We start from the raw sequence: 14,637 nt of genomic DNA, 5'->3' as shown, positions 1-14,637 counted from the left end.
GACGGCCCCACACGCACGCCTCTCCACCGCCATCCTCCGCACCACAGTATTTCCCTCGCCGCTGATCACGGTGCTGATCCATACAACGTGGCCGGAAGCATGCGATGGTTGACAACCACTGTCGATGTAACACACGGGGAGCAGTGCGCTCATGAGAGGACTGCTTATGGTAAAGGTGCAGCACTGCAATTGCTTGCTCTCGCCACCGCTACAGGCAGCTCTATAGAGCTCTATAGAGCTCCACTCTTCCGTAGTGGCCAGACGTCTTGTACGAGCCTTGCGTACCCACACTTGATCCCACTACACGCGAGCTCTCGTTCGACTGTCGTGTCCTCGTTCACATTGCTAGGTGGACGAAGGTGGGTGGATGGGTGGGGTGGGGTGTTAAGAAACCTTCCAATTGCTTCTTACTGCCGGGTCGGGAGGTCGGACTGAACTGGAGGCGACTGCGCTGCGAATCCAGTCGCGTTTGCTCCTCGTCGCGACACGGCAGCGTCCCCCACGAGTGAGCTGTGGTTTGCCGCTTTGCAGGAAATCTGCCAACCGCGTGGATCCCACGTCCGAGCGGACGATGGTCGAGGTGGCGGAGCTGCACAGGAGGAACCTGGGAGGAGAGCTGCTCTTCGGAGAAGATGGCCTCCTCTACGTCTTCCTGGGAGACGGGGAGATCACGCTCGACGACATGGAGGAAATGGATGGACTTAGGTACGATCGGCAGACTCGTGCACGTTAAGCGACATCATTAAGCGCTGCCACGCACCGTGCGCCGAATCGGATAATTATCGGACGCGTTGTCTTTTTCCCAACTGTGCTGTCGGTATCACGCCGTGAGACAAGGCTCGCAGTGCAGTGCATCACCCTGTGTTAGAGAGCGGCCCACGGAAGATGATGTCACAGAGATACTTCTGAAGTTCCTTCAAATGACTTTGGTTGTCTCCACACAAAGGGGGGGGGGGGGAGGGGATTCTGCATCTCCCCGCGTGCTCTGCTAGGGAAGAATGCTTGTCGCATGGTTGTCAGAGCGATATTTTTTAATATTCTCAAAGCTGGATGATAATCAACGTAAATGTCAAAACGTATGTAATGCTTAGTTTTTATTTGTTTAATTTCTGCGTAATCATTGCTGACTGGTGCGGAAAACCGTCAACTCGCCACATTTGATAACCCAATTGAATCAACCCGGATTCAAGCTGAGTATCTCAGCAGTGGCAGCTAGATATTCTGAACACCTCACTGAATTGGCTTTAAAATGAAACATCTTTTGAAATGTGGGTTCATAAATGACTACCACGATGTGGAAAGCCAACGGCACTTGTCTCATGGAGAGACTCAACCTGTCGTGAAAGTGTAGAATTTCCACCCACAGGATCAGGGCCATAATATTGATTCGCAAGTACCAACCTGCGTGGGCATTTGGGGCTGCTGTTTATCGCTCGGGACGGCTGCTCGCGGAACGGTCCTGGTCACTAGGCGAGCCGCTGTCCTCCGCAAACTCCGGCTTGTGCCTTCAAACATTGATGAGAAACTGCCACGGCAAAACGATCGATCAGGACCTGGGCAATACCAACCATACATCACGTGCTGAGTAAAATGCACGCGGCTAGTTTGCATTGCCGAGTGAATGTTCTCATTGTTTTCAGATGTTTGGACGGGTTAGGGCAGCGGAGGTACGAGGCATGAGCAAAGTAAGCAAATGCACCGGACCCCAAGTAGCTTGAGGGGCCTCGGATAAATTTAAAATAGTTTCTACTTAATGTCAGCTCGAATTAAGATCTTAATAAGTGTAAAATAGCAGATGAATCTCACAGCCCCGTCTTGGCTGAATCTCTAATCTCATCTTACTCCATCTCTGTTTCTTCTCCACATCTCTCATCTCACGACGTCTTTGTCTCATCTACATCTCTCTTCTTTCATCTCGCTACATATCTATCTCTTGTCTATATCTCTTCTGTCATCTCGTGAGGAGTTTATGCAAATGAAGGGTGGGGGTGGCCGTGGGGGGGGGGAGGGTGGAGGGTGGTCCCCAAAAGTTGTTTCTGCTTTGGGCCCTCAGTGGGCCAACACCACCGCAGGGCATCAGCGCATCTTAAATTACCCTTGGCGCGTCGGCAATCAGACATGGTAATGAAGCCGGAGCTTTAGTGTGCCGTTGTTCGATTTGGCTGCCACAAAGGCACTGCGTCACGTTCTCAGACACAGACGACAGCCCCCCTTTTCACCGAGACACAATCGGTTATTCACGTCGATTAAAACCACAGTTTGGATTCACGGAGCCATTTGAGTCTGAACGCGTGCGTCGGCGGTGCAGGGGTTGGCGCACTGCGCTACGAACCCCACGCCGTCTGAGTTGGACTCTGGGCCAAAGGCAGTGAGTGATATCTGTACCGATCCGGGGATCCTTTCTTCACCAACCCACACTCACCCGGCATGATGACGTACGGTCGAACGACCGCAATGGCCGATGCGGTGCAGCGAGGCACTTCATCCAGCAGTGGGTGAAGTTGTGGACAAATTGCTGTGAATTATTATGAATACTTCGTGTGCATACAGCATCGATGAGTAGATTTACAAGCAAACTCGGAGTAGGATTCCAACACCGTTCAATACCACTCGTGGAATAAACACTGACAGATGTAACAGGTATAAATATTACACTAAAAACGTATATTTCAATGCTCAACTAGTCAGCACCGTGTATTAAAGGGCTCTAAAAGTCGAGCATTGACTTTGACCTCAGTATGATGAGTTAGCTGTACTTTGTGTGCTACGTGGTGCGGTATTTATATTCCAGTATGATATTGCATCCGTTAAAATGTAATCGTACATTCAAATGTGTGTGGGGGGGGGGGTTAGGGGGGAAATGGTGGTGGAGTTGTTAGTGCACCCAACACGCTAATTTCCATTCCAGCGAACGTCAGTGGTAAGTGATATCCAAACTGGCCATTGGTTCTCCATTATAGCAAACCCACACTGAACAGCATGATAGAAGGTAGAGTAGAGTCCTGGGTTGGCAGACCTGCAGCTCCAGAGCCGCATGCGGCTCTTTAAAGACTGTTTCGTTACTTTTTTAATTATTGAGGGTTTTTCTTTTTTTACCGATTTATTTTTTTTAAAATGCCTCGTCTTGTTGTTTTGATTGACACGGGCTGGGGAGGACTTTATCCAGCAGTGGATTGACAATGACTGAAATCATTATTCAAATGTTCTGCTATACCGGTAGCTTAATTTTCTTTTGTTATGCATTTGTCAGCGGGATATATTCTCGTGGATAAAGGTCCTAGAAGCGGTGGGTGAAAATATATATATACGTAAGATCAGATTTCAGATCGGACGTCTTTCTTTAATACGTCATAAAGAGCGCTCTTTAAAAGCTTGTCTATGTAAAATCTAAAAGGTCTTATTGGTTATTCCAAGGTCATTGGAGCCCAGTGCTCCCCACAGTAAATGAGGGTTGGGAGGTTAGTGCCCTCGTGTGATCTCGATGGATCAATCATTGCCGACAAACTCTACCTTTGAACATTACCTCTGGCTGGAAGACAGCTTTTATAGAGCCACAAGCGACACCTGACAGAGGCACGAAGCAGGACACGTGCCTTCCCAGCCTCCCCGTGCCTACGAATGTGTTCATTAAGTGCTGTAGGTAAGTGTTGATTGTATTGTTTCAATGGGTAACCTTTATAATCAGGTGAGGGGCCCACTGAAGTGCGATTCATTGTATCCTTTGTAAATCGAGAGTTGATGCATGTGGTGTGACTTGAACCCATGACCTCCCCCCTCCCCCACTTGGAAAGTAAACATTCTGTTACTAATCTATAACAAAATTGTACAGGGTTTCTTTTTTTTAAGTCTTTGTGAGACGAAGTTTTTGAAACGGTGGCTTTTCAGCGGTAAGACAAATTGCACATAATTGATTATAAATTGAATGCAAATGCTGCGTAATCTTTGCGCGTGGGTTACAATGCGGAATGTCTGGCAGGGCGGGCAGTACTGGGGGCCTTTGAAGTTGCTCCACGGTGGGTTTCTTTTTTAAATCCAGGATTGCCTTCTGCAGCCACGAAAGTCTCATGGGTCTGACAGAACTCTGGGTCCTAACCACGAAAGCCCGTTGCCCTATGATGGCTGATGCTGGATGCTTAAAGCGACCATGGGAAGTCTGTCACCATCGCACACCACTCGTGCCGTTCTCGTGCACTAAACGTAACAGCCCGCACTCAACACACGCATCCTTCATTTGCGCGAGTGAATTATTGTTGAATGCAAATTGTTCCTCATAGGAAAGACCTCCACGTCAATATCACACAAATAAAATATCTCTTACATTTACGTATAATTCTAGATTTGAAGCTTTCTTGACTGCAAGGAATCATATTCTTAGTTTTTTTCGGTAAAGTCACGTAGGTAAAACATCAAAATTAATGAAAATAAAATAAAACAAAAATTGATGTTTTACCTACGTGACTTTACCGAAAAAACCTAAAAATATTTACGTATAAATTCCATCTCTAGCTCCGCCCACTTACTCTTGGGTTGAGCCCACCTGAAGGCGATGTAACCTCTTGTTGCTGCAGCTCGTTCTCCTGCGTCAGCAGTTCTCCTGCTGCGTTTGCCTCGCCTGATGACGGTTGCTTGTGTTGCGATCGAAACGTCGTGCTCTGTTAATTTTCTATCCACGTGACTTTGCCGAAAAAAAACAAAGAGTATTTCACCTTCGTTTTATGGTAGTGGAATTTTTAATAATCAATTTTTATAATGTTTTCTCTATAATAAGTGAAAGGTTTTGTTAATGTTATTTAATGGATAGGCATGTAATGATTCATCCCCCACACACTTACCTCCTACTAATTAAATGAATCGTCACGATTTGATTTTAATTGTGAACACTTTTTAGTCTTTTTGTTATCTCATCGGTGTTGTTTCTTGCTTGTTCTCCTTTTTTTATATAAACCAGTGTTTGCTCCCAAATAATGTATCCTTATGCACGCAATTCTATGCATGTATCCTTACCACTGTAAGAATAATTTTAATGAATCGACGCACCGTGACATGCCTATTAATAATAATTATAAAACAAATATGAAAAATGTATTTTTAAGATTTAGCATCTTGCTAGGCTTTGAAATAATATATCTTCCTTCCTCCACTTCCCCCCCACTAATTACACATTCTGTTCTTGTTTACTCAAGGCAAACTCAAATATAGCATAAGCCGAGCGTGCCGCTGTGGTGGCAAATCGTGGAGATGCAGAAAACCTGTGTGAATTGGGCGTGCGAAGATGCACACGCAGTCAAATATCCGACTCCCGATCGACATCATCCCCACGATGGTAGGCGCCTCGAGCCCAAGCGCTTCCTTTTTGAGTGGGGGCGGGCGGGGGGGGGGGTCACCCCGGAAATGTTACGCTTCATGAAACCTGTGTTTCTTGAACAATATTAAATGGGACCTTTTATTTTTTCCAGTTTCAAGTATAGGTTTTACCCTTTCTGGCAATACAACAAGTGTTAAGATGTTCAAACAACAAATAGCAACCTTTTGCAAGGAATAAAATTATCATAACCACACAGTACTTGTGTAACGGCGTAAGTAACGCAGGAGACGTTTGACGGAGGCAACACGTATTTATTAACAAATGGGTACTATACAGTACGTAGCACACCCTAACACTGGAAGGGGTAACGGCCCCTTCACCCGGTCTATCCGAGGCCGTGTCCCTCGGCTAACGTTTCCCCGTTAGCTCCTACACCCCTCTAGCCCAGACCATCCTATAGAGGCTAACTCACCAGGCCCAGCTTCGGCTCAGGTCTGACCCTCAGCCACACGAGCCTGGCCCTCACAAGGACACAGACCTCGCTGCTCTGAGGTCGCCCCTGGCTTGCCCTGCTCGGCTTACGACGTTGCGAACGCAACACAGGCGCCCGTCTTCAGGTGAAAATCGCGATAGCCGCGATGTCTGCTGCGAGCAGCACGATGTCTGCTGCGAGCAGACATCGTGCTGTTTGAGTTGTGCGCCTTTTGGCGTCATCTGGTCCAACCCATATGAGACTAGGCTCTAAGGAAAGCTGTCTCGGGTGTGGACCAATCAACTTCAAGGACAGTGCATTCATTATCAGAGTTATGTTTTTTGTTTGCATTATGACTTTAGGTATTGTGGTCTATGCAAACATGACGCCTCGTAAAAAAGGTGTCAGTTTTGTTGCCAGATAAAAGGGTAAAAAAAACAATTATCAAGCTACACACTATTTTTATTTTACCAGCTATGGCCCACTGAGCTGTGTGACTCTTTTCCAGAAGCCACCTGGCCACAAATGACAGCTCAACGAAGTGGCTTTGCATGTGGAAATGTATAGCAGCCAAACAATCTACACACATGTTTCTAAATGTGAAGGGAAAACCGGCGAAAAGTCCACGCGGAGAACATGCAAACTCCAAATGTACAGGCATCATCAGGGTGGAGATCGAACCCGTGACCTGTAGACCAGGCGAGCTAGTTAACATCTCGCCACCGTGGCACCCGAATCTTCGACACTTGCCAGTGTCCCCACAGTTTATCCGGCCGTATGCAAGTTGGCGATCAACTTTAACTGCGGCGAACCCAGTCACACTGCTGCTGCGTGGACAGAGGTGGCGAGGGAGGAGGGGTCTGGGGTGTGGGGTTTAAAATACTTTGCACATTTCGATTTAAAGCTTTCGTGACTGCAGGGATTCATGTTCTTGGTTCTTTCGGTCAAGTCACGTAGAAGGGAAATAATAAAATAATAAAAATACAACATAATAAAATAATTCTCACGACGTTTCGGCCACAACGCAAGCAGCCGTCCTCAGGTGAAGAACAGGTCTGTCGGGAAGACAGCGTCTGAATGACGTCTGAATGACGCTGTCTTTCCGACAGACCTGTTCTTCACCTGAGGACGGCTGCTTGCGTTGTGGCCGAAACGTCGTGAGAATTATTTTATTATGTTGTATTTTTATTATTTCCCTTCTACGTGACTTTACCGAAAGAACCAAGAAGATACTTTCCACATTGTTTAAATTGCCGTGCCAGGAGATCGAACCGTCGACCTCCGGATCGCCAGTGCAGCATGCGTGTATACACAATAGTTTCACTTTAGCGGTGATATTAATTGTCGTTGTGTGGGTTATAGTTGCCGGAAAAAAATTCGTTCATGTGGATGCTGGTAGCGAAGCAAAGCTTAGAATGAAAATGATATGCTCAACATGCACGTGTCAAACTTCACGTGCATACAAATGTACTACTATTCGTGTGTGTTTATTATTAATACGCTGATTATTACAATCTTATCATGACACTACCAGCCTGCAAAACACATCCTTTAGAAATGAAATTCATCCTCAGAATAGAATGCGTAAGCTACAAGAAGATAATCGGCGCAGGAATCAAACTGAAAGCAACTAAGGCGTTTCAGTAGCACGGCCGCATTACGCTTCTGCCTCTGTGCAAAAAGGGATGCACGCGCTGATGTCGAGTGCCGGGCTTGGGTGAAACAGAGACGCATCCGACGCGCGCTGTCCAGGAATAATGACGCTTACGCGCCAGAACAGAGGTCGCAAACGGGTTTTGAATCAATTTCGATTTAAAGCTTTCGTGACTGCAGGGATTCATCTTCTTGGTTCTTTCGGTAAAGTCACGTAGACGCTGTCTCCCCGACAGACCTGGTCTTCACCTGAGGACGGCTGCTTGCGTTGTGGCCGAAACGTCGTGAGAATTATTTTATTATGTTTTATTTTTATTATTTTATTACTTCCCTTCTACGTGACTTTACCGAAAGAACCAAGAAGGGTTTTGATTCCATTCCCGTACCCGTACTCGGCCGCACCAGGGTCGCAAACGGGTACCCGATAGCCGTACCCTACCCGATACCCGGCTACCCGTACCCGGCCGGGTATCGTGCAGGGTACGGGTACGGGTACCCAATTGCGACCTCTGGGATGAAGCCATGTTGCAGGCGCGGGTGGGTTGATTCTAGGAACTTGAATTGTGAGAAGAGACAAGACGTTGGGAAATGAGTACCCGGCCGGGTGCGGGTAGCCGGGTATCGGGTAGGGTACGGGTATCGGGTACCTGATTGCCACCTCTGCGCCAGACCCATTAGTGTCCCCCTTTGCTGATTGCGGCAGGAGGTTTTTTCTTTTGTTACCTGCCACTGATACACAAAAGTCACAGGTCGGGAGTTGCGTTCCTCGCAGGTGCTGTGCCCATACGCCCTCTTATCGTCGCGGCATTACCGCAAAGAAGCTTCTGGAATAGATTTATCTCCGAGAATAGTTTTGCGTGCAAATGCTCGCGCGCGAGACTTAGTTTCATCAGACGGCCGTGATTGCATTGCCGTTGTAGTCCTGAAATTGGCATGAGCTTTAAATCACGGTGGCCTAACTACTGAAAGATCTGACAGCTTTGTGATTAAACTGCCGTGTTGTTTCTAGCTAGAAGTGTGACTTTTTTGGGGGGTTCGGGGGGGGGGATAGAAATACACTTTGTCATTTAAATTTCACAGCACCCTCGGTCCATGCAAAGCCGGTAATTTCTCATAATTGTTTCAAGCGGCGCATAACCATTACGTTTTAACCACACTCGCGAGCATGACTGTCTCCAAATAACATTCCTCCGCCTCACGCGTTTACCATCTTTCAGGTGACCACAGCGCCCGAAAATAAACACAACCACACTCGTAATTCGCACGGACGCAGCTCCAAATCAACGACAATGGCTCAGAGCCTCCCGTACCAACGACACTTTGAGCATCCCGAGTCACAACTGATTTGGGCCCACCACAGCTGCGTGCGTGGACACCGCAGCGCGCAGAGGTGTGCTCTCAAAGGGCAGGAAGGCACAGCTCCCATCACACCTCGAATGCATGCCACGTATGTATGTACGTTGAACTTCTTTCGCAACCGTACGTAGCCAACCGTTCTAATCCGAGGTGCGGAGGAAGGACAACAAACTAAATGTAAAAAGAGGTTCTAAAAAAATTCGTTTGCAACGCTAGGTTTAAAAGTGTATATGACCGTTACGCATTCCATGTACAATGCTCTCAGCCTTTTTGGTCTTAGACCAACAGCTCGAAAGGGCACACATGGCCAAGTTCGTGGGGTTCCCCGCCCTGCGCCAGTATCAGCCGTTTTGGCCGGGTAGCGCTGTTGAAAGAGAGAGCTTCTTCGCTCGACGATGGGTCTTAATCCGAAACAAAACTGAGATGGCAAAAAAAAACAAAAATGTACGCTTTTTCGGACGCGAATGAACACTTGGTCAACTCCCGTCGTCACGGGTGCAAGGGGGTTGAGGTGGCATTAGGAACAGCCACAGGTCCCCATAGTCCATTCTCGCCTCATAGTTTATTCATTACAGTGATTAATTTCACTAATTTCTGCGGGGTCTCATGCCATTGACCAGACCTGCCACCTTTATCAAGTGTGAGCCATTGATTCCTCGGGATGGGGCTCTGCTCATGCCGCGTGAGAAGCAGTGTTTGTACAATGGCTCGTGTGAAAACACCCGTGTGCACAAACTGTTAATTCCAAAACTGAGTGGTAAACATTTGTTTTCACCGGTGCTTTTCCTTAGCCCTCTATCTCTTAAATTAATACACGAATGTGGATCGGCGGTGGAGTAGTGGTTAGTCCGCTGCGCAATGAACCTTTGTCACCCGAGTTTGATTCCCGGCCACATCTAACATCAGTAGCTCGTGATATCTGAACTGATGCTGGAATTCCCAGCCCCCCTATTTCACCAACCCGCACTGCATAGTGTGGTGAAGTGAAATCAAAACAACTCCCATGAAAGACATGGTTGTGGAGTGCCCTTCATCCAGCAGTGGATTTAATCGCGTATGTTATTCTTCTATAACATGGAACATTTAAATGTAGATATCAAAATGTGTACAGGTGCATTGTGGGATTGTGGTGGGGGGAAGGGGGGGGGCAGGACTGGATGTGCCGGAGGGTGGCAACAGCTTGGGGGGGGGGGGGGGGAGAGACCATTCAGCAGTGGATTGATCACGGCTGACGATGATTTACATTCCCAATGAGCCACATCAACGCTGCTTCGGTGCACCGTTTCTATTCTCTCGCACTGCGTGCGGGCGGATGGATAGCCCATCAGCATTGCCTTCGTATGACCCATATTTATTCCCCTTCACCGGCAGCAATATCAGCGCTGGGTGTTCACTGCAGGCTGATTCAAACATGTTCCGAGGCTCTCGCAGTGGGTTCCCACGGCCGCCCGGGGAATTGCATGCCGCTCGAAGTGAATGACTTTCCGTGTCCAGGTCGGGATTGATTGTGCGTGGATATTTTTAGTCCGCACTCTATTCCACTCCAAACCTTGCTGGGCAATACCTGACACCCACGCAGTACGTGCCTGCGCGGTCCGTAGAAATGGCCGTTTTTAGACGAGCGCGGGTAGGGATTTTTAATTCACCCGAGATGAAGTACGGCCCAAAAAAATATATATACATTTAAGCTGCCGCATCTTCGGAACAATATTTTCGTCAATTTGTGTTCACTTATTTTACTTGAGAAAGCTTTTGTGAATCTCAAGAGCCATTTACAAGAGGGTCCTGCGAGGGATGTTCGGCCAATTCCTTTGTTCAGTTACTTGTGATAGTGGGAGGGAATAAAATATCTGGAGAAAACCCGTTCATACGAGGCAAGAACACAAACCATATCAGTCAGCAGCCTACTTTCTCTACTGCCCCATTAAAACACCTTGTGGCCACTGCAATCGAGTGCTTCAAAAACATTTCCTCGGCACGATCCACCAACCTCAACCGTACGTCATGTGATCATGCGTAATTGTACATCACCAAACTAGGTAACTTTGACGTAGATTTCGGTACGCTTTGAAGGTAGTATTTAAGCATTAGCCGTACACCGTTTAGTTTAGGCATTCGATCATATAACTCAAAAGTAATGCCTCCTGTCTCTTTTTCTCTAACGACGTTCCATTGACCTGATTAAGCACTTAAGAGATTCGATGAAGGGATTGTCATTAACATTTGGCTCGTTTTCAACGTAGTCTCCATCCTTTCCTGCGCACCTGTGCCAATGTGAAACGAGGGCCAGCAATTATATCAAAGCAAACATATTCATCGGCATCGTGTAACAATTTGGGAACGGCGTGTGGTATAACGTCATCATTTTAAAAATGTTGCTCCTGTACACCATATTTCAGAAAGGGGCTGAAAGATGAAAATCAGCGGTTGGTAGATGTGGGCTGTGCACTGGTTGTGGCAGCTTAATCCATCCAAACTGCACAATGATATTTGATGTTCTCAGGCTCCTGTGTGTGGTCTGGTATTGTTATGTTGGAGGAAGAGGAGGAGGGTTTCTACCATCTGACAAATGTGCGTGACATTCCCATGAATGATTATCTAAAATTCTGTATCAGTTCGGAGAAAAAATAAGCATGTCGTTTGGACTGTCCATCGTATATATATACACACATGTCATTGTGTAATGGTTAGTACATTAGACTTGCAATCCACAGTTCGCTGGTCTGATGCAATCCCCTGGCACAGCAGTTAAAACTATGAACTATTTTTATTTTACCAGGCAAAGCCCACGGAGCTCTATAGCTCTTTTTCAGAAGCGACCTGGCCACAAATGATAGCCCAACGAAGTGGCTTATCACGTGGACATTTATAGCAGCCAAATATTCTAAACGCATGTTTCTAAATGTGGAGGGAAAACCGGAGGTCCCGGAGAAAAATCTATGCGACCATGGGGAGAACACGCAAACTCCAAACAATCAGGTGTCAGGGTTTGGGTCGAACCCGTAACCTCCTGCCTACCAGACGAGGTAGTTAACATCTCGCCACCGCGGCACCCTGAAGCAGTGGTGCAGGTTTCATAAATCCTCCACCTCTGTCTACTTAGCAGTACAACATGGTGGGTTAATGCAAAGAGGCTTGGCGAGCACGGAAGAGTCGGGTCAAAATACCCACGAGAGAAAGAGAGAGAGGCTCTCTCCAGAACCCCTTTTAGTAACATGCCCCTCTGCTAAACAATGGCCTGAATAAGATATTGCAGGGCTTCACCTTTACTCTTTAATGTTGAAGCGTGTGTTCATGTTTGCAGGCCACACAAGCTCAGGGGCCTGGCAGTTATGAAGCGGGCCCCTGGTTGATGGTTGCCTCGGCTGCTTACCGATGCCCTGATTCTTTTTAAGCAGATATGGTTGGGTCTGCACTGTCGGCCTCATATGTAAGCACGATTAACACCGCGTATTTTAATCAATTCTGCCGAAAAACACATTTTGCTGTGCTTTCTGCATTGCGCGTTAATTATTGTTCCGTGGAAAAAAACTTTACTAAGTAAGCATGCGTTTGTGTATGTGTGTGCGCGTGTGGTATCTTTGTCAACAGCGATTAAAGGCAACCACTGTAGGTTATTTCTAACGTGTAAAATAGTCTACTTTGTAAGTAAGTACTTAATTGCCACGACTTCGTAGGGGATTTTTTTTAAATCGTAAATTAACAAGGTAAGTGAATGGCTCAAGCCTGAGCTGAGCCACGCTTGAGGTCTACCCGCACCTCCGATGAGCAATTTTGGCTATGTACGGTGCGAAAGAAGTTCAAGCATACATATACCCAGAGCTGAGCCGCGTACGGCCCTAAGTGAGATAGTGTTTTTACGAGTGGTGCCTAGACATATTAACCCCGCATGTACAACTTGTTCAGCACATTCATTCAAATCGGTGGCCAATTAATGTATTATACGTTCTAAATTAGCAGCTATTTTTCATTTAAATAACCCCGCCGTGTTGAAGCTGGGATTTGTTGATTTAAGGCAATTAAAGGAAACTCGTTTTTAAGTAATGAAATACATTATTGGATCGTTCACTTCAAATTAGAAAAATACCCCAGTGCTCCTGTAATACGACGTAACGTTCCGCCACAGAAACGAATGCGTTGTCAATATAAACCACACTTTAAATTTCGATTTAAAGCTTTCGTGCCTGCAGGGATTCATCTTCTTGGTTCTTTCGGTAAAGTCACGTAGAATGGAAATAATAAAATAATAAAAATAAAACATTAAAATAATTCTCACGACGTTTCGGCCACAACGCAAGCAGCCGTCCTCAGGTAAAGAATAGGTCTGTCTTCTTCACCTGAGGACGGCTGCTTGCGTTGTGGCCGAAACGTCGTGAGAATTATTTTATTATGTTTTATTTTTATTATTTCCATTCTACGTGACTTTACCGAAAGAACCAAGAAGATAAACCACACTTTGTTTTAATCGTGGGGAGAAGGGCTGTTAAGCATTTTGCAGTACCTTGGCAAAGCAAGGGGAGAAGCACGTGGATTGAGGCTAGCTTGCCTGGCTGACGTCACTATGCTTCTTTGGAGTGTCGGTTTTTTCTCTCTTCTAATTTGGAGAGTAGGCGTTGTATTTTATCGTGGCCTCGTTCAATTATGCAAATATCACAGACCATCCGTGGCATCGCTCCGACAGCGACGCGTGGTGAAGAACTCCGCTGGAGAAACGAAAACCTCCTCCCCCCCCCCCATTTTCGATTATCCTCTCGGCCAAAAGCTGCCGAAACAGCGGATTTGGTTTGAGTCTGCGGCTCTGATTTGATCCCCGAGGGTTTAATAAATGTTACCAACATTGGCAAGTTGCATGAAGACGACGAGGCTTGGTCAAGGGCGGGTTGCGCGCCAGCCTCAGCGACTTTCACGTTCATGGCTCAGCCACGCGTGTCCACCTTATACTCTATTGCGGTGTTTTATAGGGGAGCAACATATTTCATTGTTTTTCATTTACATCGGCCAGATGGGTCGTATTAATACATTTAGAGTCACGCATTTCCCATAAGCTTGTTATATAAAAGAGGGAGTTTGTCTTCTAATGCTGGGGTGGGTTCATTTTAATCAAATTTTTCATGAAACTTGTCAGCTGTTTCATTTAAATGTATGCGCGTTGTTGGATGTGATGCAATTGCAGTGCCAAATTTATATAAGGGAAAACTCAACATAGGAATCGTGAATTCTTTGTCCTTTTCTTCTCACCCCAGGGAGTAAAACTACTGATATTATGAAAGTACAGTATGCATAATTGCGTGTATGCATGTCTGTGTGTGACTGTAGGGTGGGGAGCGGTAGTGTAGTGATCAGCGCGCTGCGCTACGAACCTGGCGCCCCGGGTTCAATTCCCGCTCACGGCCAACACCTAGTGACGATTATCTGAACCAGTACTGGGCCTCCCCTAGGTCGACTCAGGCTCAAATGAGTACCTGGTGCAATGGTGTGTAAACATCGCCACGAGGGAGACAAAGGCGGCCAGGCGTGGTGTTGGCCACCCGCCCCCTCGTGTGCCGTGCTGGCCTTCATAGATGCTCGCTAACAGCACTTGCCCCTACAGTCTGTTTGTTATCTGTGTGACTGTATGTAACATTAATGTGGGGCGGTAGTGTACTGGTTAGCCCACTGCGCTACGAACCCAGTGACCGCTCATGGCAAACACCAGTAACAATTATTTGAATCTGTCCTGGGCCTCCCTTAGGTCGACTCAGCCTCGAATGTGTGCCTGATACAATGTGCAAGCAACACTACTCGGGAGACAAAGACGGCTGCGCGTGGTGCAGGCCACCCACCCCCTCGTACGCTTTGCTGGTCTTAATAG

General features: G+C 46.9%; 1 protein-coding gene across 2 annotated transcripts in view; it reads left to right on the top strand.

The window, feature by feature from the left end:
* HHIP (hedgehog interacting protein) overlaps positions 1-14,637 on the top strand; it is a 154,062-nt gene that overhangs the window by 54,522 nt on the left and 84,903 nt on the right. For both annotated transcript variants that reach the window (XM_078600888.1, XM_078600887.1), the window contains exon 7: positions 532-705. In XM_078600888.1, the coding sequence (XP_078457014.1) occupies positions 532-705 (174 nt within the window). The remainder of the gene's footprint in view (positions 1-531; positions 706-14,637) is intronic.

This window comes from Lampetra planeri, chromosome 15 (genome assembly GCF_965212315.1).
Source record: "Lampetra planeri chromosome 15, kcLamPlan1.2.h2, whole genome shotgun sequence".
Lineage (NCBI taxonomy): Eukaryota > Metazoa > Chordata > Hyperoartia > Petromyzontiformes > Petromyzontidae > Lampetra > Lampetra planeri.
The sequence above is the reverse complement of the archived record's forward strand: the minus strand, read 5'-3'. Positions and strand labels throughout refer to the sequence as shown.